This window comes from Cannabis sativa, chromosome X (assembly GCF_029168945.1).
Source record: "Cannabis sativa cultivar Pink pepper isolate KNU-18-1 chromosome X, ASM2916894v1, whole genome shotgun sequence".
NCBI classification, from domain to species: domain Eukaryota; kingdom Viridiplantae; phylum Streptophyta; class Magnoliopsida; order Rosales; family Cannabaceae; genus Cannabis; species Cannabis sativa.
This window is the reverse complement of record NC_083610.1, coordinates 74,589,128-74,613,141: the sequence shown is the minus strand read 5'-3', so window position 1 is coordinate 74,613,141 and position 24,014 is coordinate 74,589,128. Positions and strand designations below refer to the sequence as shown.

The window sequence follows — 24,014 nt, the reverse complement described above, 5'->3', positions numbered from 1 at the left end:
CTGGAGGAGGCTCCTCTGACAAGCTGCTCCACGCAGCAGGAGGAGGCTCCTATAACAAGCTACTCCATGTAGCTAAGGGCAGCTCCTAGAACGAGCTGCTCCACACAGCAGTGAGCAACCTCCTCAGCTCGAACACCTGTAGTATAATACCCTAGAATTAAGTGATGGATTAGCAAAAACCCTAATTAGATAATTATGAATAATTGAGGAATTATATTATTATATAGTTCAATATATGTAACTTAATATGATTTATAACATGGTAAGACCCCGTTGGTGAGCTAGGGGCATTTTAGTAATTATGACCCGAGAAGGGTAAATTGATGAAATTAATTTAATTTTGTGCTTAATAGAACTATATTATTATATAGTATGTCTGTGTTGTCTTTTCAAGTGTGTTCTGACAGGTTGGCGCGGTATAGTCACAACCGCGTATTTCAGGCTGAATTGGGTTCGGGCCCGAAATGCAATTGGATTGAATTAATTGGCATTTTAATTGATATCTGATAATCTGAAATTTAATTGGGATTTAAACATGTTAGGAATGACAAAAATACCCTTGTGAGGGTGAATATGTGTGCTTTGGCCCTAAGGGCATTTTGGTCATTTGACCTTTATTTTCCATGTTTAATAAAATTGATATTTTGAGATAATGAAAAGAGAAAATCTGGGTTTTCTCTCTCTCCCTCACCCGAACTCTTTCTCCCTCTCTAGCCTCTTGAAAGTTTCAAGTTCTTATGGTGAATTTGCTTGAGTTTCGCTTGAAAATTGAAGTGGAATATTGGGGAAATTATTGTGCTTAACCTTGCAAGAATTTGAGGATTACCGGCACCTGGTCAGGAGCACCCGAGAATTTGGAATCTCTGCCTTTCCAGGACAACAGGTAAGACAGTGGTTAGCACGTAGAGTATGCGCGGTGGCGCTTATGTTGAAAATGATATATGTGAGTAAATGGTAATCAGGATTATGGTTAATACCCTAACATGAGCGGTTAATAGCCTAGGGTTATTACCCTAGTGATATGAGTTATATAAATGCTATGCCATGCTATGTGTATGAATATATTGAGATTTAAGGATTATGTGTTCAAGGCATAATCAGGTTGGACTCGGTAACTAGAACCGAGAGGAACCATTCTAAGACCTTATTGTAAATAGATGTGTGAGAGCAACACGTAGGTTTATGCCACGTAAACATAAATAAACATGTGAGCGCAGCATGCAGGTCTGTGTCACACAGACAGATTTGAATGACATTGTTGTTTATATTATATGATGAGCATATTATTGGTATGTTTTATACTATCTTGCTGGGCTTGGCTCACGGGTGCTCTACTGTGCAGGAAAGGGTAAGACTACTGCTGATCAGCCATGAGTGCAGGAGCTGGACGAAGAATGTACATGTCCGGGCCATATCAGACCAAGCGGGTTGGGGTCTACAAGTGTTATATTTTTTTGAGACTTTGTTTTGCCGCTTAGGTCGGCTGAAAGAAAGGACTTGTAATAATATTTTGTAAATGTTTTTGGGATCCCAACTTCTGTAACTTTTAGATTGTAAAGTTTAAATTATTACAAGTTTTATTTTAATTCGTTTATAATTAAAGTTTAATTTCCGCGCTAATTTTATTAGTAATCCCAATTAGGGGATTAGGGTTTCATAAGTATCTTGGGTAGCATGCCTAATTATTTAGGGCGTTACATATAGCCTCCGGTTCCCATGTATCTGGTCTACTTATACAAATGGAAGCAAGGAGAAGATATCAAGGCTAGAAATGTTTAAGCCAGGGATCGCAGACAAGATGGTGACTACACAATGAATATTGGTATAGAAGACAAGGTTCATTTCATCTGAGGTACAAGTAAAAGAGGCAGTTTTAGTGTAACTTAGGATGTCTAATACATCTGAGATACTATGTTACCAGGTGTGAAAGTGACTTGACATCCTAAAATTTAGGGATTTTGTAAGGTTTTAAAGTGTGAAGAGCTCACTATAAATAGAGCCCTTGAACTAATTGTAAAAGGGACTCTTTGGTAGAAAAAATATTAATGAAACTGTAGTTTTTCTTAATAGTGAAGAAAGTAATATTTACTTTGAGTATTCTTCTATTAGGATCTTGAAACATCATCTTAAGTTCTTGTTATTTTGTTGACGAGTTCTTACCATCAATAGGGGGTTGTGAGAGTTTAGAATAGGTTTTATAGGAAAAATTTCGAGTTTGAAATGACCAATAACCCCACAATCACAAAATCTTGTAGAAAATGGTAGACCGTTTTCTTAGGTACTGGGAAAACGGTCTGCCGTCTTCTCAATACAATGGCTGAAGACAAAAATTGTCACAACTTAGGTTTTAAAAATCCTTTTGACCCCAAACCTTTTCTAACAACTTAAATATGACAAAATGAAGATTCTTAAACAAGAAAATTAGAAAAATGACGATTTACGATAAGCTTTTGGAAAAATGCTTAGAAAACTAGAACCTTACCAAAAATAAAATTTATACAATAAATTTGAAAAATTCTTTTTCCAATATGGATGTAGAATGTGAGGTTTACAAACTTACGGAATCAAAAAATATTGGAAAATGAGAAAGTTTGGCGAACAATGCTCTTTTAGGCCTAAAAACCTATAAAACAACAAGTAGCGTACAAAAAATTTGTTCAATGCATATTTCAGTTAAAAAAAATCTATAGGCACACTAATTACACTTAATTTGACATGTTCAAGCATATAAACACACGTACTAGTCAAATATGCAAAAATTCACATGTTCACTTATTTAAAAACAAGTCCAAAGTTCACCAAAAATTCACACAATGGCCTATAATTTATATTTTTCAACAAGTATAGCTCATGTAGGTCAAGCATCAAGAGATTTCCTCATTTATGCATATAAGTCATGTAAATATCATTTATGGAACGAATATGCATAAATAAGTGAGTAAAGAGATATATAGTTTCAATAGCTAGCAAACCTTATATTTCATTTAAGTTGGTCATGCCTAACTTTCTTCTAATGGTACTAAATCTCTCATCACTAAGAGACTTGGTGAATATGTTTGCTAATTGGAATTCGGTACTCACAAAGTCTAGCATAATATCACTTCTTTAAATACGGTCTCTAAGGAAATGGTGCCTTATATCAATATGCTTGGCTCTAGAATGCAATATTGGATTCTTAGAGAGATTAATGGTACTAGTATTGTCACACTTTATGGGTGTAAATTCAAAATTAACATCAAAATCCTTAAGAGTTGGTTTCATCCAAAGTATTTGTGCACAACAACTATCTGCGGCTATATATTCGACTTCGGTTGTTGATAGGGCTATTGAGTTTTGTTTCTTGCTAAACCATGATTCTAGGGAATTTCCTAGAAAGTGACATGTTCCACTAGTACTCTTCCTATCTGTCTACAACTGGCAAAGTCGGCTTCCGAGTAGCTTACTATTTCAAAGTTTGAGTTCTTGGGATACCAAAGTCCTAGATTAATTATGCCTATCAAGTATCTAAAGATTCTCTTAACGACACTTAAGGGGGATTCCTTGGGACAAGATTGGTACCTAACACAAAGATCAACACTAAATAAAATATCTAGTTTACTAGCAGTTAAATATAGTAAAAACTAAGACAAATCAAAGGCGAAAGTGTCTCCTGCTCTTCTCCCATGGCGAAGAAGAAGAGGGTTGGCCGGAAGCCTACCAGTGCTGCTACAGAGATCGTCGACCAGGATCAAGAACTCCCTTCAATCCAGGAGGAAGCGACAGACCCGGAGCTAATTGAAGAGTTCCATGATACGATTGAGAATTTGAGTTCAGAATTGGGGATTGAGGTAAATGAACCAGAGTTGAATCGTGTTGCTCCGATTCCTGGAAACTGGGCTGAAGAGGTTGAACAGGCGAATTTCCAAGCGGATGCCAGAGACCTATGGAGCAAATTTAAATCGAACCAGGTACCTACTCCCTCTACTAAACTTAATTTTACTGAACCGATTAAGGTGGGAGATCAAATTGTGGCTAAACTTGACCTAGAGGAGATAGAAGTAGAAGCTTCTTTTTGGAAAAATGCTATTGTCTGCTTTGTGTTGGGTGCTAACCCCCCGTTCAAAGTGTTTGAGGGGTTTCTCAAAAGGATTTGGGGTAACCTAGGCATAGAACAGGTAGTCCGAATGAACTCTGGTGGTACTCTGGTTAGGTTTCGGGATGAAGCAACTCGTGATCTTATTCTTGAGGCAGGAGTAATTCACTTTGATAAGAAGCCAGTGGTGTTAAGGCCATGGTCAACTGATCTTGATTCTTTGAGAATGGTAAGCTCTGTTCCAGTTTGGATCCGTTTAAATGGGTTAGGATTGCAGTATTGGGGAAAGAAAAATTTGAGTGCCTTAGTTAGTACTTTAGGCAATCCGATTATGATCGATAAAGTTACGCAAGATCGAATTATGGTGAAATTTGCTCGGGTTCTTGTGGATATAGAGATAACTGATGATCCTCCTAAAACTATCTCTTACATAAATGAAAAGAAGCAATTGGTGGAACAAGGGGTAGAATATGAGTGGCTGCCTTCGAGATGTTCTGCTTGTGCCAATTTGGGTCACATTCTTGCTAACTGCAACAGAGAGAAAAAATTTGTTTGGAAGAGAAAACCGGAAGCAGAGATAGGGGCAAAGAAGGAGCAGGAAAAAGAAGTTTGTGTAACTGGGGAAGATGCTGGATTGATAGTTAACAATGAAGAAAATGGTAGTGGTATGATGCCTGTGGTTAAGGAGAATGCTAGAAGGCAAGAACAAGACAAAACTCAAGCTAGCAAAGATTGGGTTACACCCAAGAGGAAAGCAGTGAGACAAATGGAGGGCAAGGCGATGAATGATAATACAAAAGGCTCTAAGTCAATTAATTGTTTTGCTGCTCTGCAGGTGACAAGAGAAGATGAGTTTAAGGCACTGGACCCTCCTACTTTTAATGATGGAAGTCAATAACTTTATGGGTTGGAATGTGCGGGGCATGAATAAAAAGGAAAAGCAATTTGCTATTCTTGATGTGTGTCGGTTAAATAAAATTGGTTTTGGAGCGTTGTTTGAAACCAAGGTTAAACATGAGAAGGTTCAAGGAATGATGATGGAGAATTTTCCCAATTGGAACTATTACTCTAGTGGAGTTACTTCTGGAAGAATTCTTCTTATTTGGCAAGACAAGTTTGTTCAGGTGAAGGTGTTAGAGGAGACAAATCAGCTTGTGCATTGTACTATAAAATTCAGTGGTCAGATCAAGAGTTTTATAGTCACGGCAGTTTATGGGAGCAATGATATGGAGGTTCGCAAAGAGCTTTGGGACAAGCTTGCTAGTTTTGGGAATTTGAGTGAACCTTGGATCATTATTGGTGATTTTAATGCAATGTTTGGTTACCAAGATAGAAGTGGAGGGAGGCCTATTCGGAATAAAGACATTTTGGACGCTCAAGCTTGGCTTGCCTTGGGTCAAGTTGAGGAGTTCAAATGTTCGGGGTCGTTCTTTACTTGGACGAATAAGCATGAGGTGGGAGATATAATCTATTCTAAGCTAGATAGAGTTTTCATGAACAACATCTGGCTTAATGATTTCCCAAATGCTGAGGCTTGTTTTAAATGGGAGGTAATTTCGGATCACTGCTATTGCATTATTAGGTGTCAGGTGCAAAATAAGGTTGGCTTCAAACCCTTTCGTTTTGGGAATCACTAGCCTTCTTATCCTGGGTACAAGCAACTTGTGATGGATTGTTGGAACAAAGAGATTGCAGGAAATGGTCTTGATAAGATAATGAGAAAGCTATTTCGGGTTAAGCATGTTTTAAAAGCTTTTCATAGAGCTGAAGTGGGAGATGTAAGGAAGGATTACAAGGAGGCTAAGGAAACCTTTTGCAACATTCAAGAGGAAGCAGCCAAATTTCCAAATGATGTGTTTATTCAGCAGTCGGTTAAGGAAAAGCAGAGGTTATTTTTGACAGCAAAGGTCAGAATGTCATTGGCGATTAGACAACAAAGTAAGGTGAACTGGGTCAAGTTTAGTGATGAAAATTCCAGCTATTTTCACGCTATTATGAGGAAAAGAAGACTAGAAAATAGAATAACCACGTTCATGAAGGGGGATGTAATTATAGATGACTATGAGAAAGTGGTGAATCATTTCATTAAGCACTTTGAGAACTTCATGGGGAGTAAAAGCTCTGCGACCAGCATCATAGATGAAGAGAGTGTGAAGCATGGTAACTGCCTGAATTTGGAGCAACAAGGTAATTTGATCAGATCGTTCAATAAAGAGGATGTAAAAAAAGCCTTCTTCAGCATACACCCCTCAAAAAGTCCAGTGTTAGACGGTTTTGGATCGGGTTTTTACAAAGATCTTTGGAGCCAAATTGGTGATGAAGTCTCCTCGGCTGTTTTGCAATTTTTTGCTAATGGCCGGTTGCCTAATGTCTTAAATGAAACTGTCATTTCCTTAATTCCCAAGGTGGATAACCCTTCGTCGGCAAAGGATTATAGACCAATTGCCTGCTGTAACACTATATATAAATGTATCTCAAAAATGATTTGCTCCAGATTGTCTGAAGTGCTGCCTTCCATTGTCATTAGTAATCAAGGTGCGTTCATCAAAAACAGATTGTTGGCTCATAACATAATGATTTTTCAGGATCTCTTGAAGGGCTATACCAGAAAGAATGTTTCAGCCATATGCATTATGAAAATTGATCTCAGTAAGGCTTATGATACGATCGACTGGAATTTTGTGGAAGATCTTCTTAGGATGCTCTGCTTTCCTTCTCGTTTTATCAACTGGATCATGACTTGCTTGAAAGGTACTAGCTATCATCTGCTTCTTAATGGAAGAATTCAGGGTTCCTTTAAAGGGAAGAAAGGCCTCCGCCAAGGTGACCCGATGTCGCCGCTTCTGTTTGTCCTAGTTATGGAATACCTTACTAGGTTGCTGAGCTCCTATTCTAGTAAAAAGGGTTTTGGGTTTCACCCTCTGTGCAAACATCTTCGTTTGACCAATCTGTGTTTTGCGGATGATCTTGTTATCTTCTGCAAGGGTAATATCAACTCGGTGAGGTTAATCATTGAAGCTTTCTCTAAGTTTTGTAATGACACAGGTCTGTCTGCTAACTCCTCTAAATCCCAAATTTTCTTTGGAGGAGTGCGGGACGATATAAAAGCTGTGATTCTGGATATTGTGAAGATAGAGGAAGGAGGGTTTCCGCTGAAGTACCTTGGTGTCCAACTTAGACCGACTAAATGGAAGGCGTCTGATTGTGGGATCATTCTTGACAAACTAAACAGGAATCTGAATTGTTGGGCGAGTAGGAACCTGTCTTTTGCTGGAAGGGCGCAGTTGATTCACTCGGTGTTGCTTGGAATTAGAAACTATTGGATGAGCATTTTCATCATCCCGTCCAAAATCACAGCAGCCATAGACAAAAGTTGTCGTGACTTTCTTTGGGGAAGATCCGGGATTAAGAGCAAACTCCACCGAGCTTCTTGGGAAAAGGTGTGCCTTCCTAAAAAGCTTGGAGGAGTTGGTTTTCGGGAGGGAAAAAAATGGAACAAAGCTTTGTTGGCTAAGTACTCGTGGGCTCTTTCGAAGAAGGAGGATTGCTTATGGGTTAAATGGATTAACTCAATCTATTTAAAAGACCAAAGCATATGGGACTATGCAAAGAAAGACGATGCAAGTTGGTACTTCAAGAAGATTTTGAGTATAAGAGAGAACTTGGATGAAGCCAAACTTCAACAAGCTGCTAGGGGAGATAAATTCAGCGCCAAAAAGTGCTATAATTCTCTAGTGGGAGAGACTCCTTTTGCTTATGCTAATGCTATTTGGGATACTCTTGTGCTCCCAAAACACAGATTTATTTTCTGGCAGATTGCAAACTCTCATTTGCTTACTCGGGATTATCTTCATCACATAATGGTTACCCCAAACAATCTTTGTCCCGTTTGTGACTCTGAAGTGGAAACTCATGATCATATTTTCTTCAACTGCTATTACACTTCTCAGGTTTTTGAAGCTGTCAACAGGTGGCTGGGGGACTTTCATTGGCCTCGTTCGACTGTTGAGATGCTTCAGTATTGCAGCAATGCAACCAAGGATCTGACTCAGCGCATTCTAAATGCTGTCATGGCTGCTGTCTTTTATTTTTTGTGGAAGAACAGAAATAAGTGTGTGTTTGATTTTAGTTGTATGGTTCCTAGTAAATTGAGTTTGGAAGTGAGAAAGATTGTGCAGTTGAGAGTAGTGTGTAAGGGCCCTTTTAAGGAGGGTAAGAGACACATGTATTTAACTAATGTTGTAAATAGTTGGTAGGTTGTTTCTTTGGGCTGCTGCTGGTTTTCTGGTGCAGCAGCCGTGGTGTGCTGGTGTGGCCTTGTGCCTTGTTTGTTGTTGGTTGGTTTTTGAATATAAAGTTCCTTTAGTTCAAAAAAAAAAATATATAGTAAAAACCAATCATATCTTGATACTTGATAATGTCCACATCCTTACCACTTTCATCTTTGTCCATCTTTATAGATGTGCTCATGGGAGTTTTCATGGACTTTTCATTTGCCAAGTTAAACTTTTGAAGTAGGTTTTTGATGTACTTGGTTTGACTTATGAATATGCTATCTTTTTGTTGCTTGATTCAAAGTCTGAGGAAAAAGTTGAGCTCTCCCGTCATGCTTATCTCAAACTCACTATGCATACACTTAGAAAATTCTTCACAAACGGTATCATTAGTAGCACCAAAAATAGTATCATCAACATAAATTTGTACTATAATAATGTCTTTTGATTTTCCTTTTATAAAAAGTGTATTGTCTGCTTTATCTATTGAAAAACCATTTGAAATAAGAAAAGTACTTAACCTTTTATACCAAGCTCTAGGAGCTTACTTTAAACCACACAAAGCCTTTTTCAATTTATAAACATGGTTAGGGTATTTGTGATTTTGAAAGCTGGGAGGTTAAGAGACATAGACCTCTTCCATAATGTACCCATTTAAGAATGCACTTTTTATATCCATTTAGTACAAGATAAAATTCTTGTGGCATGCAAAAGTTAACAACATTCTTATGGACTCAAGTCTTGCTACCAAGGGAAAGGTTTCCACATAATCAATTCATTCTTCTTGATTGTTACCTTGGGCCACTAATCTAGCCTTGTTACGCATAATTATCCCATGCCCATCTACCTTGTTTCTATAGACACATTTTGTTTCAATCACTAATTGATGTGATGGTCTTGGAACTAACTCTCAAACATTATTTCTTATGAATTGATTTATTTTTTCTTGCGTAGCTAGAAGCCAAAATTAATGGAATTCAGCCTCTTTAAAATTCTTTGGTTCAATTTGAGAAATGAAAGTAATGAAATTACACAAGTTTCTAAGGAAGTTTCTAGTAGTGACACCTTAAGAAGATCACCTAGAATTTGGTCTATAGGATGAGCACTTTTGAATTTTCACTCATGTGGAAGGTTAGAATTCATACCTTGGCTTTTATTTACCTTTTTCATGGGTGGTTCCTCTTTGGGAGTTTGTGATGGAGCATTGGAAGACTCTCCAATATCGAAATTTTGAACCTCATCTCCCAAAACTATAACATCATCATCTAAGCTTTTGCTTGTAGGCGGGTTAATCTCATCAAAAGTAGCATGAATAGATTCGTCAACAATATTAGTTCTTTTGTTATATATTCTATGAGCCTTACTATGTGTTGAATACCCTATAAAAATTCTAACATCGGATTCGACATCAAATTTTCCAAAGTTGTCATTGGTGTTTAAAATATAGCATTTACATCCAAAAACTCTAAAATAGCCAATGTTAGATTTTCTCCCTTTCTAAAGCTCATAAGGAGCTTTATTCGTGTTGATCCTAGTGAAAACAAGATTCAAAATATAGCAAGAGGTATTAACGGCCTCAACCCAAAAAAATTTTGGAAGTGAAATTTAATTTAGCATTGACCTAGTCATTTCTTGAATTGTTCTATTCTTCCTTTTGACAACTCCATTTTGTGGTAAAGTTCTTGGAGCCAAAAAGTTATGGTTAAAATCATGTTCATCACAAAATAATTCTAAGGTATCATTGTCAAACTCACCACCATGATCACTCATTATGGAGGTAATAGAATAGCCTTTTTCATATTGCACACCCATGCAAAATTTAACAAGATTTTCCAAAGTATAACTTTTGAGTGTCAAGAAAATAACCCATGTAAATCTCAAAAAATCATCAGTAATCACAAATGCATAGTATTTACCACCAAGACTAGTAATTATAGAAGGACCAAATGAATCAATATGAAGCAATTGCAAAGGTGTAGTGGTTAATTTGTTTTCCAAATTGGCATACATCACAAAGTTTATCTTTGACAAAAGGGATAGATGGCAAACCAATATCAAGATCTTTTCTAACCAATTTTGAAATAGAATTTATACTAGCATATCCTAATTTCCTATGCCATAACCCAAGAGTTATCATTCATAACTGTTAAACAATTATTTTTGCTATCAAAGGAGTCAACATCAATAACATACACATTATCCTTCCTTTCTTCAAGAAAAATACTAATTGACTAATACTAAGCAAGTTATGTTTAAGATCATCAACAAGAAGCATATTTTTGATACATGCACAATATACATTACCAATATCACCAATTTCCAAGATTTTCTCTTTTGAATTGTCTTTAAAAGTGACAAAGCCACTTTCCTCGCTCTTAAAGCTTGAAAATCTTAATGGGCCACCGATCATATGCTTTGAACATCCACTATCCAAGAACCATAAGCTTTGACTCTTTCTTGTTGATTACTACAAAAATAAGTTCGTAGACTAGATGATTTTACAACGAAATTTCTCAAAAACTTTTATTTTCTACTAGGATCATAGCCAATGCCACTTTTTGCAAAATCACATGATTGACTTTCTAGCATAAGATCATAGCCTTCTTTACCTCCAGTAAATGTATGTACGTCATTCTTTAGGCTTTTCACATGAGCATTTAAATCAACAATTTTTTTCTTATATGATGAACATGTAGCACATTGCGACTTAACTAAAAGTTCATTTTCATTTAATTTCAAAATCTCAATTTCTTTTAGTAGCATGTGGGTCTTCTCTCTAAGAGTTTGGATTTTAGCAAGCAATTTACCAAAATCATTAAATAGCTCCTTAAATGAATTAAACAACTCATCATATGGCATATTTAAGTTATCATTATCACAATCATTTTGGCTAGAAATGCTTACCCCATCATCAAGTGCCATCATGCACATGTTTGCCACTTCATTCTTCTCCTCATTTTCGGAGTCCTCCTCATCACTAGTTAGCCAATCCGCCAACATTGCCCTTGCTTTGTATTTGTTCTTCTTTCTCATTGGACAATCCATTTTCATGCATCTAGGCTTCTTGCATTCAAAGCAAATTGATGGATCATCTTTGTTCTTTCTTTCTTTTGAGTCACTCCCTCTTTGTGGCTTCTTCCCAATGTACTTTTCGAATTTTATGAACTTTTTGTGTTTCTTGGAGAAAAGGGCCAAGTCCTCCATGTCACTACATAAACTATCCTCATCTTCTTCACTAATGGCATGGGAGGAAGAAGACTTGAATGCAGCAGTCTTCTTTTTCTTCTCAACTTCCTCTTCTTCTCGAGCACTCATGAAAATTTCATGGTTCATGAGTGAACCAATTAGTTCTTCCAAGGGAAGTGTTGAGAGATCCTTGGCTTCTTGGATGACAACCACTTTTCCTTAATAAGCTTTGGTGAAACTTCTTAAAATCTTGATCATCATATCTTTTTGAGTAAGTACCTTGCCAAGAGAGTTCAAACCATTAGTAATTATGGTAAAACGAGTATACATGCCAACAATAGTTTTATCTTCTTTCATCTTAAAGTTCTCATATTAAGTGGAATATATTTGAATTTTAGTCTCTTTCATAGCACTAGTTCCTTAATGAGTAACTTCAAGCATTTTCGACATATCAAAGGTGGTAGAGGCTTGTTCAATATTTTTAATTATATCTATATCCAAACTATATATAAGTGCATATTTAGCTCTAGCATTCTTAGAAAGCATTTTCTTATCATTCTCATCATATGCCTTATAAGTCTTAACAACTTTTACACCATTTATAACATATTTAGCAATGTAAGGATCATTAGACACTATATGCCACAAATCATAATCTATAGATTAAAGGTAAGTTTTCATTTTAATTTTCTAATAAGGAAAATTTACTCCATTAAAGTATGATGCTTTATTTGTGCTCAAACCTTCTAACATGTTATTTTGTGAATTACTTAGAAACACCATGCTCTAGATCGTGAAATACAATCAAAATATAAAGCCCTTGCTCTGATACCAATTGTTAACCCAAGATATGTTTCCAAGAGGGGGTGAATTAAAAAATTAAGCTAATTTTGGTAAATTGAAACTTTTAACACAAAGCTATGCAATTAACAACTTAATCAAGTAAATGCAAATAATATAGCAAGCAATTATATAGAGCAAATAATCAAACTTGTGAAGTAAAGAGTTTAAGGGTATGAAATTGCAAATTCTCCATATTTACAAGGTTCGATAGAACTAAGCTACCTACGTCCTTGGTCTTCAAAGCTATAGACCTAACTTTGAGTTCCACTATCGAGCCAAGTTAAGGAGCTTGACTAACCCTTACAACCGGGAATTTTTCACCAAGGTGTTTCCAAATCTCTTACAATAGTTTTGTACTGCCAAGGACTATCAATCTCTTTCTTAGATTATTGTAGTGACAATCTCACTCTAACCGAGTTATTTACAATACTGGTACTAACCTCACCTCAATCACAATTTTGAAATGTGTTTGAAATTACAAGAAAACCCACTTTAGAAGTATGACGAAACAATGAAAAACCTAGAGTGATTAGCAAGCACACTTAAAGAATTAAGCACAAATTTTGGCTCAAAGTGTGTGAAAAGTGTTTGTTGGATTTTAAACTTGGGAGCTCATTAAAATTACTTAAATAGGTTTGGTATATGAAATAAATGTTCAACCAACTTGAATTTTTGAACAAAAATTGAGTTTATATAGTGTTGAAATAAAAACTAGTAGTTCATAGTCATTAGCACACTTTTCAAAAAATTCCTAGAAAAAACAATCTACCGTTTTCTAAACGGTATGCCATTTTTACGAAAAACGGGCTGTTGTTTAGATTACATGAGACCGAAAACAAGGTAGGGGCAAAATCCCATTTTTGGGCGCTAAAATACGCATAACTCTTTACTCGTTTATCCGATTTTAAAAATTCCAGTTTTGTTCTCTTAGTTAAATGATATGTGATCTTAGTCAATTTAAAAAATTTAGATATCATTTTTGTGAAATAACTTGTTGCACAAGTTAGCGGGCTAAAATTTGCACTTAAAACTTTTTAAGTATGGAATTGAAAACCACTATACAAGACTATGAAATGTAAATAAACTTTCATGAAGTATTGTCTTGAGTTTCTCGAGGCTTGGAATCCACTTCGGGTCACTTTCAAGAAATTTGGTAAAAATTATCATTTTACCCTTAGAGTTAATTTTGCCTTAGAAAAATTTATTTTATCTTTAATTTGCTACAAAGTTAACAAATTATTAGTGACAAATAATAATCAAATATTTATTAATCATCAAATTAAGGAGACCTAAGAGTTTAAGTCAACAAATTTTAAGTCCAAAAAAAGAAGTTGGGGGACTAAATCACTACTATTAAATATGTTTAGGAAATAATAATAATAATAATAATAATAATAATAATAATAATAATAATAATAATAATAAAACATTATTTCATTTATTTTTATTTTGTTTTCATTTGTTTAGCATATAGAAACTGGTTCTTACTAAACATGTAGACATTGGGGATAATGTTAATCAGCTAAAATTATTATGGTATGCATTCAGAAATGAGCATGATGAACTAGAGCATGTATTGTATTTTTATAGAAACTAGTTTTAATGTTTTCTTTTTGATCAATTACATTTATGGTGTTTGATGAAACTAGTTTCAATGCTTTATTTTCATTTATTATTTTAATGTGTTATGTCTTTCTTTCAAAGTTAAGGTGGTACTTTAGAACGCTTGCTTATTATAATTTTTTATTATTTTTTCCATAAAATTTTTTGACAACTCAATTAATTTAAGTGTGGGTTTGATGATTTGAAACTACATGATAAAAATCTTTATATTATTTCAAGTAACTAGTTATTATTTGTTAGTTTTTAATTTGTTTATTTTATAAAAATAGTTTCTTCTTGTTTGATTTTTAATTAGTTTTTTAATGTAATTAGTTTCTGCAATTTAATTTTATAAGTCATTTGTTAAGAATTCATGTGTAGTATATGTATTCTTTTTTAAGTAATTAATTTTTGTCGACATAATTAATCAATTCAAAATTGCTTTGCGTAACTGATTTTTCCATGTTAGATGTTTAATTGGTTGTTTATTTTATGGAAAAAAATAACTGGTTTTTATGTCTCAGAATTTTAATTGTTTTTAAGTAATTAATTTTTTTTTAATTTAATTTAATAACTTATTATATATATTATGGGATAACTCGTTTTTATGTCTCAATTTTGTTTATTCTTTATTTTATTGAATAACTAATTTTTATTATTTAAGTGTCTTTAGGTAACTCATTTATGTGTTTAATAGTTGGTTTATTATTTTATGTAACTGAGTTTTGAATTTTTTTGTTATTTCTGGAAACTGATTTCACAGGGTACACAAGTTCGAAACAAGTTTCACAGGTGGGTTCTGTGATGGGGTTGCTCCATTTTATGATGTTATTGTCTATTTTTTATTTTAAGTTTCTTTTTATTATTTTATTTCTAGGTTCGAATCAGATTTTTACACTTAAATTTTATTTTTAGATTATTATTTTGCATTGCGAGTTTTTTTATTATATTTGTGAGTATTTTTTTTTCTATTTGATTGACTGATGAAACTGGTTTTAATTATTTTCATTGTATTATCATTTATGTTTTGTTCATAGTCTTCACTGTTGTTGTGTGAGAAAACTAGTTTTTGTTTGGTTTCATAATGTTCATTGTTGTTGTATGATGAAACTGGTTTTCATTTATTTTTTGTGTTTTTGTTCAGGTGGAATCTAATTCTTCCAGTAAAAATGCAATAGAAGATGTGGGGTTTTGTGCCCTAAATAAAACTCATTTTAATATAATCAGATTTACTAATTAATATAAGATCAGAAATCGCTTTTATGTTGCATGGTTCACATGATTTATTTCATAATTATGTTTAATGTATAAATTCTATTAAGTCCAGAATATATATATTTGTTCATGATTATATTGTCGTTAGCACATTGGAATGTAATCATGATTATATGTTCAAAAGTTTAATTCCCATAATTTGTCAGTTTACTGGATTTAGACTGACATGATAATTGACGATAAGGTATACATACACCTTGGATAACTGTTATGTCCTTTCCAAGGCATTGGCAAAGTTTACCAGTATCGAATGTATGAAGTATACATTGAAAGTGATCGATATTGATCTTGGATAAGATATCATAAACTTACCGTTATATCTTTCTAAGTCAATATCAATGATTGATCTTAGGTCTATGGATCTTAATCCTGATATGGTTAGGTTCATCTTAGTTGTATTATTTATGTTCTTAGAGATGTTCGTGGAAGCTAAGTAATGGTTCAGGTAGATATTTACATCTTGGGAACATGGTAGTTCAATTGAGTGGGAGCGCTAAACATAGATATGGAATCTATATCTTCTATAAGTATTTAGAAGTGAAATGATGATTTCCTTCGAGCTTGGCTTAATAGAGATAAATGATTGAGATCTCATTTTAGTAATTATATTAGTTTACTGAAATATTATTTATAGGTAGCTAAGTGTTTTAAGGATAAAATACATTGAAGGGTAGAACGGTAAATTTGTCCTTATTCAATGTAGAACATCTATAGAAGATCTTTGACTATTAGGATTGTAACAATGGATAATCATAACGTATCTATATCATGGTACATATAGAGCGTTATATATAATTGAGAGTGCTATTCAATTTCAAATCTATAGTGGCGCAAGACGAAATTAATAAGTTAGGTAATTTACTTGGTAAATTCTAGATCTACTTATTGAAATCTCGGTTATATAGGCCCATGGTCCCCTCACTAGTTAAGATAATACTGCTTGCAGACTCAGTTAATTGATTTTTTAATTAATCAATTATAATTCTAAAATTAGACTATGTCTTATTTATGAATTTTCACTAAGCAATGGCTTAATTATGAAGAAAATAGGTTTTGGGGTTAATTTATTAATTAGGAGACTTTGTATGGTATAATTAATAAATAATATAAATGATAATTTTATTTGATAATTAATTATAATTATTAAATAAATAGTTTTGGCATTTATAGGATTGAATTGGAAAATATGGTATTATTGAAAGAAGAATAAGTGGTTGAAAAAGTGGTAAAATTGTAACTAGAGAATGGTCTTTAAGTGGATGGCACTTAAGTGATTTTTTGCCCAATTTTATTCTTTTTTAATTCATATAATTCAGCCTTAAGCCCTAGTTGAAACATTATAAAAGGAACATGATGCTCTCATCTCATCCTCTTATCAACTTGATTATTCAACCAACCTAGATAAGAGAGTTCTTTCCTTAGTGATTTCAAACCTCCTTCATTGTTCTTCACCTGTTCGAACCCATAGTGAAAGAGTGCCATGTCCACACATAGCAAGTGAAGTACTCAATCATAGTGAGTAAGACGGTGGTAACTGTTGGAAATTATTTTACCAGGATCTAGATTTACTAACAAGTATGTTGGATTAACAACCTAATATGAATTCTAAAACAATGAAAATAAACACATATAAAGTTAGAAAACCTTACAGTGGGTGCAGCAGAATAATATGACTCCTTCCGTTCAGATCTCTAGCCCTTGATTCCTTTCTGTAGCAGAGCATCACCAAGATCTGAACCTGGATCTTCTTTTCTCCTTCTTTGATGCAGAAATTCCATAGTCTTACATACTATGATTGAGATACCACTTGATGTGTGTGGGCACTACTCATCTCACAAGGATTTCGAAATTTTTCTCTCTTTTTCACTCTTAATTTCGTGGCTTTTCATCCATGCAAGAGAAGAGAACAAGGTTGCTTTATATAGGGAAAAGGGAGAGCACAACTTTCCAAATAAACAGTTTCCTCTTTTACTGTGTAATTGATTAACTGCCTTATTTAGTGTGATCCACCACTTTCCTATTATTGCTAGGCTTTGATTAGCAATTACATGACAATTAAAAATTGAAAATAATAATTGGGAAACTCAAACCATGTGGCCGGCCATAGGGTGAAATGGGCCTCACTTGGATTTTGCAGTTTCCTCAATTTTATTTCTATTTCTCCAAAAATGCCATTTTTCCAATTCTAATCATTTAAATGCCAAAACTAATTATTTAATAACTAAAATAGATTATTAAATAATATTGTCATTTAAAATAATTATTAATTAGACATACAAAGTCTCTTAATTAATAATTAAACCTAGAAACCATTTTCTTTACGATTTCATCCTTAAACTGTGAGAATTCATAAAGTAGACATAGTCCAACTTTTAGAATTATTATTGATTAATTAAAATCAATTAACTGAGTCTTACAAGCAGTATGGTCTCAACTAGTATGGGGACCATGGGTCTATATAACCGAGCTTCCAATAAGTCGAACTGAATTTACCAAGTAAATTCCCTAACTTATTAATTCCTCATTGAATCCACATTTAGAACTTGGAATTGCACTCTCAGTCATATATAACGCTCTATATGTTCCACGATATAGACACGTCATTAGTTATCCATTGTTATAACCCTAATGTGATCAATGATCCTCTATATAAATGATCTACATTGAAAAGGCACTACTGTTACCGCTACACCTTCAATGTATTTTATCCTTAAAACACTTAACCCTGTATAAATGATATTTCACCTAAGTGAAATGAGATCTCCACCATTTATCTTCGTTTGGTTAAGCTCGAAGGAAATCATCCTTTACTTCTGTTTGCCAAATAGAAGCTATAGATTCCATATTTATGTTAGCGCTCCCACTCAATTGCACTACCGTGTTCCCAAAATGTAAGTATCACCCTGACCCAAAAGTAGACTTAACTTAACAAATCAAAGAACACGAATAATACTCTTGAGATTGAGCCTAACCATATCAGGATTGAGATCATTTGATCTAGGATCAACATGTGATATTGAATTGAATAGATATTACGGTAAGTTTTAATATATCTAATCAAAGTTCAATATCGGTCCCTTCCGATGTATACTCCATACATCCGATACTGGTAAACTTTGCCAATGTCCTGGAAAGGACATAACACTTTTCCAAGGTGTAAGAATACCTATCGCTGATTATACCATGTCAGTCTAAATCCAGTGTTCTGACAAATCAGGGAATAAACTTTTGATCATATAATTAAGATTATATTCCACTGTGCTGACAACACTATAATCTTAACAAACTCATATGTTCTGGACTTAAAAAGAATTCATACATTATATACATATAATCATGAAATAAATCATGTGAACCATGCAACATAAAATGTTATTTCTGATCTTTATTAATAAATAAATCTGATTATATGAAATGAGTTTTATTTAGGGCATAAAACCCAATAGTAACCAAACCCGAAGGAGAGAAAGAGATCCAAGTTCAGATCTTGATAATGCTCTGCTACAGAAAGGAATCAATGGCTAGAGATCTTGAACGGAAGGAGTCATTATATTCTGCTGCAATCAATATAAAGTTTTCTTAAATCCTTATGTGTTTATTTCATTGTTTTAGAGAATTCATATTTAGGATGTTAATTCAACATACTTGTTAGTAAATCTAGATCCTGGTAAAATATTCCAACAACTAGCCTCAGAGCCACGGTAATGATTTACTTTCATGAAATATGGATTTAAAATGATGAATATTGTTTTTGTGTTAATTTGGATGTGTTCATGTTGGTTTATGTGTTATTTGATGATTGAATGTGAATTACGAAATTTTTCCATGAAAATAATTTTATATTCTTTCTAAAAATATTTTTTTGGATTTCTTGTGAAAAAATTAAGCAATTTTATGGTTTTAAAGTTAACTCTTCATAGTCCACAAGTCTATCTTATTCAGGGATTGATAAATTGTATCCAGAATACAATAAATTATTTTTACAGAATGAATTACAGGTATAATTTTCTTTCTTTCTCGAAATTTGTCGTCCCTTGTTCCTTAGGTTTTGTCCCTATTTATAGGAGTCTAGGATAACAGTTATTCCGTTGGGATCTTATTACTTGTAACCGCTCGTGAAACGTGGACAATCCTCACGTTTCATATTTACACACATGGGATAATTACAAGTAACTTCCCATAACCGCTCTTTTAACTTTATCTATAGACAGTTATGCTGACTATGCTTTATTCTTCTTGCAATGCAACAATCTTCTTCTAGACACTTTATCATAAATCAATGTCTAAGTATATGACGCAGTATTCCTCACGTTCTTCCATTAATGTTGAGTAAGGCATAAGCGAGACGTTTATCACCATCTGACAATTATGAGGTGAACCATGCTGAAGGTGTTGTCTTTAGTCTTTCAACATACTCACGAGTATGTGAATCAATAAGCTGCAAGCTCTTTGGATAATTCATTATCTATCCTTTTCAAACAATTCTGTTGTGTATTATGTGTATCCCGATATGGACCTTCTTTGTTCGACTTGTTGGTCTCATTAGTCATTAGTTATTATTCGTTGCTCGCCATTGTCTTTAAGAGGGTGAGTTCGAATATTTCTACCAACTGTACTTCTTAAGGAGAGTCGTCTGAATATATTTATTATTGTATAATTTGGACTGGTTCATATTCTAGCTATATTACACGTGTCAGCACCATATTGTTGCTCGAAATATGGGTATAACACTCAAGAACATGTGTATCTGGCCACATGACAAAATGTTCACTACCGGAGGCCACCTCCCTTATTCTGAGATAGTTCTCGAAGAGACCCCAATAAGAGATGCGAGTACCATAATGATATTGGACACACAACTAACGTATGCAAAAATTTGAAGAATGAAATTAAGAGCCTGATACGGTTAGGACACTTGTACGAATGGATAAGAAACTGCCTGCCTCATATGAGAGAGGGGGAAGTTGGAGCTCAAGCACCTCCTGGAGGAGTGATTCAAGCTTCAGATGTACAAGAACCTCTGAGAGTACCTCCAGCCAACCATTAAGGGGTACCACCCGAACAACCACCTAGGTCGAACGGAAGAGTAGCCATGATCTCCGGAGGACCCTGTGTGGGGGGGGGGGGGGAGATCAACCCATAATGAGTTCCTTATGCTAGGGCCCTTGATCATGATGAAGAGGTCTGGGAAGTAAGTCAGCTATCGACACAAAGACCTCATCTCATGGACTAACCTATAATGTTCACTGAAGAAGATGCTTGGACAGTGCATTTTCCACATCATGACCCACTGGTGATTGAGACTCCCATTGCCAACAAGATACTTGCTCAAATATTGGTAGACAATGGGAGTTTGGTGAACATATTGTTCAAAGAAGTGTTCCTTGCCATAGGCCTCACAGACTAAGATTTGTCCCTGAGTGGTCCTCAACTCACAAGATTCAATAAAAATTCCCACATACCCATGGGAAAAATATGGCTCCCAATGATTTTATGCCCTGACACAGAGCACATTCAAATATTGTACATTCGTTGTGGTGGACTGCCCAACAACTTATAATGCTATAATGGGATGTCCGGGTTTGGTAGATTTTGGAGCCATAACCTCGATCTGGCATTTATGCCTCAAGTTCCCACCCATGTCGCAGGAGTGGGAACTATTCAGAGAAACCAATGAGAGGCTAGGAAAGAAATTGTCTTGATGGTTCAACTGAACAAGGAAAGAAACTTGATGTGAATGGAAGATGAGTTAGATCCCTAGAGGGGCTAAGACTGTGCTGGAACCCGTGGAGGAGATAGAATAAATTCAAATTTGTGAACTAGATCCAACCAAGGTAATTTGTGTTGGGAAGGATATTGATCCCAACAAAAGGAGTGAAATAGTGAACACCATCAAAGCAGGTTGTCATAGGGACATGATTGACATAAGCCCAAATGCCATCTACCATGTGTTAAATGTTAACAAGAACATGCCAACTATCTAGCAGAAGAGATGTCCCCTTGACCCTGTAAAATTAGAAGCATTAAAATATTGTTAAATATATTCATCAATTATGTCTACTACCTAGAGTGGTTGGCTAACCTAGTCCTATTACCAAAACCCAATGTGACATAGCGAGTATGCATTGACTTCACGAACTTGAACAAGGCATATCCCAAAGATTACTTCCCCTTGCCTCGAATTGATCAAATGGCAGATGCCACGTCCGGTTATGAGCTGTTATCTTTCATGGATGCTTACTCTAGTTGCAACCAGATTAAGATGCATGTAGCTGACCAAGAGTGTATTAGGTTCTGGATAGACAAAGGAGTATAATGTTGTTGGGAATATTTTACCAGGATATAGATTTACTTACAAGTATGTTGATTAACATCCTAAATATAAATTCTCTAAAACCATGAAATAAACACATAAGGGTTGAAGAAAAGCTTACATTGTTTGTAGCAGAATATAATGACTCCTTCCGTTCAAGATCTCTAGCCCTTGATTCCTTTCTGTAGCAGAGCATTATCAAGTCTGAACCTGGATTTCTTTCTCTCCTTCGGGTTTGGTTACCACCGTCTTACTCACTATGATTGAGAACTTGACTTGCTATGTGTGGGCATGACACTCTTTCACTATGGGTTTCGAATGGTGAAGAACAATGAAGGAGGCTGAAATCACTAAGGAAGGAACTCTCTCATCTACTAGTTGTCTGACATAGTGAGAGCATCATGTTCCTTTTATAGTGTTTCAACTAGGGTTGAGGGCTGAATTATATGGATTAAAAAAGAATAAAATATTGGGCAAAAATCAACACTAGGGTCAACCATGTAATGGACCGATCTCTAGTTACAATTTTGTCACTTTTCTTCAACTACTTATTCTTCTTTCAATAATAACATATTTTCCAATTCAATCTTATAAATGCCAAAACTATTTATTTAATAATTATAATTAATTACTAAATAAAATTATCATTTATATTATTTATTAATTGGACTAAGTAAATTCTCTTAATTAATAAATTGACCCCAAAACTTCTTTTCTTCACAATTAAGCTCTTGCTTAGTGAAAATTCATAAATAAGACATAGTCTAATTTTAGAATTATAATTGATTAATTAAAATCAATTAACTGAGTCTGCAAACAGTATTATCTCGACTTGTGAAGGGACCATGGACCTATATAACCGAGCTTTCAGTAAGTAGATCTAGAATTTACCAAGTAAATTCTCAACTTATTAATTTCTCCTTGTGCCACTATAGATTTGGAATTGAATAGCACTCTCATATATATAGAACGCTCTATATGTACCACGATATAGATACGTTATGATTATCCATTGTTACAATCCTAATAGTCAAAGATCCTCTATAGATGATCCACACTGAATAGGGATAAATTTATAGTTCTACCCTTCAATGTATTTTATCCTTAAAATACTTAGCTACCTATAAATAATATTTCAGTATACTAATATAATTACTGAAATGAGATCTCAATCATTTATCTCTATTCAGCCAAGCTCAAAGGAAATCATCGTTTCACTTCTAAATACTTATAAAAGCTATAGATTTCATATTTATGATCAACACTCCCACTCAATTGAACTAACATGTTCCCAAGATGTAAGTATCTCCCAGAACCATTAGTTAGCTTCAACGAACAACTCTAAGAACATAAATAATACAGCTAAGTTGAACATAACCATATCAGGATTAGGATCCATAGACCTAAGATCAACCATTGATATTGACTTAGAAAGATATAACGGTAAGTTTATGATATCTTTTCCAAGATTAGTATCGATCCCTTCTAATGTATACTTCATACATCTGATACTAGTAAACTTTGCTAATGCCCTGGAAAGGCCATAACACTTATTCAATGTATAAATATACCTTATCGCTAATTATCATGCCAGTTTAAATCCAATGAACTAACAAATCATGGGAATTAAACTTTTGAACATATAATCGTGATTATATTTCACTGTGCTGAGGACACTATAATCATGAACAAATATATATATATATTTATATATGTTCTGGACTTAATAGAATTTATACATTAAACATAATTATGAAATAAATTATGTAAACCATGCAACATAAAAGCGATTTTTGATCTTATATTAATTAGTAAGTTTGATTATATTGAAATGGGTTTTATTTAGGGCACAAAACCCAACAATTACTACCTAGTTATGCCTTTTGGGCTAAAGAATGCAGGAGCAACTTACCAATGGTTGGTTAACCAGATATTCAAAAACCAGCTAGGAAGAAATATGGAGGTTTACGTGGATGGCATGCTTGTCAAGTCCAAGACCATTGGGAACCATTCCGATGATCTCAAAGAATGTTTCAAAGAGTGAGAAAGTACGGGATGAAGCTCAATCCAAATAAGTGTACTTTTGGAGTAAAATCAAGCAAGTTCATGGGATTCATAGTCAGCCAACGAGAAGTAGAGGCTAATCCCAGAAAGATACAAGCTTTGCTAGATATGCCTTCTCCCATAAGCATAAGGATGTACAGAGCTTGACGGGAAAAATAACTGCCTTGAGCCATTTCATCTCTAAGTCCACTGACAAGTATATCTCGTTCTTTAATATTTTAAAGAAATGTCAAACATTCAAGTGGACTCAAGAATGCGAGGAAGCACTTAAAAAACTAAAAGAGCACATGGCCAAGCCTCTGATTTTGTCCAAACCAGTGCAAGGAGAGGACCTGTACCTTTATTTGGGTGTCTCTGAGAATGCAGTCAGCGCGGTCTTGGTCCG

The 24,014-nt window shown here is 34.4% G+C and overlaps 2 protein-coding genes across 2 annotated transcripts; one reads left to right on the top strand and one right to left on the bottom strand.

The window, feature by feature from the left end:
* The first annotated feature begins 3,662 nt into the window (after positions 1-3,662).
* On the top strand, positions 3,663-4,970 carry LOC115695118 (uncharacterized). The gene has a single exon (XM_030622212.1). The coding sequence runs from the start codon at positions 3,663-3,665 to the stop codon at positions 4,968-4,970; it is 1,308 nt and encodes a 435-aa protein (XP_030478072.1).
* A 4,565-nt stretch (positions 4,971-9,535) lies between these two features.
* Positions 9,536-12,688, bottom strand: LOC133032810 (uncharacterized). The gene is made up of 2 exons (XM_061107327.1): positions 11,251-12,688; positions 9,536-10,813 (listed from the first exon to the last, which is right to left on the bottom strand). Exons 1-2 carry the CDS (start codon positions 11,677-11,679, stop codon positions 10,811-10,813), a joined length of 432 nt encoding a protein of 143 aa, XP_060963310.1. The 5' UTR covers positions 11,680-12,688; the 3' UTR covers positions 9,536-10,810.
* Positions 12,689-24,014: the final 11,326 nt, after the last annotated feature.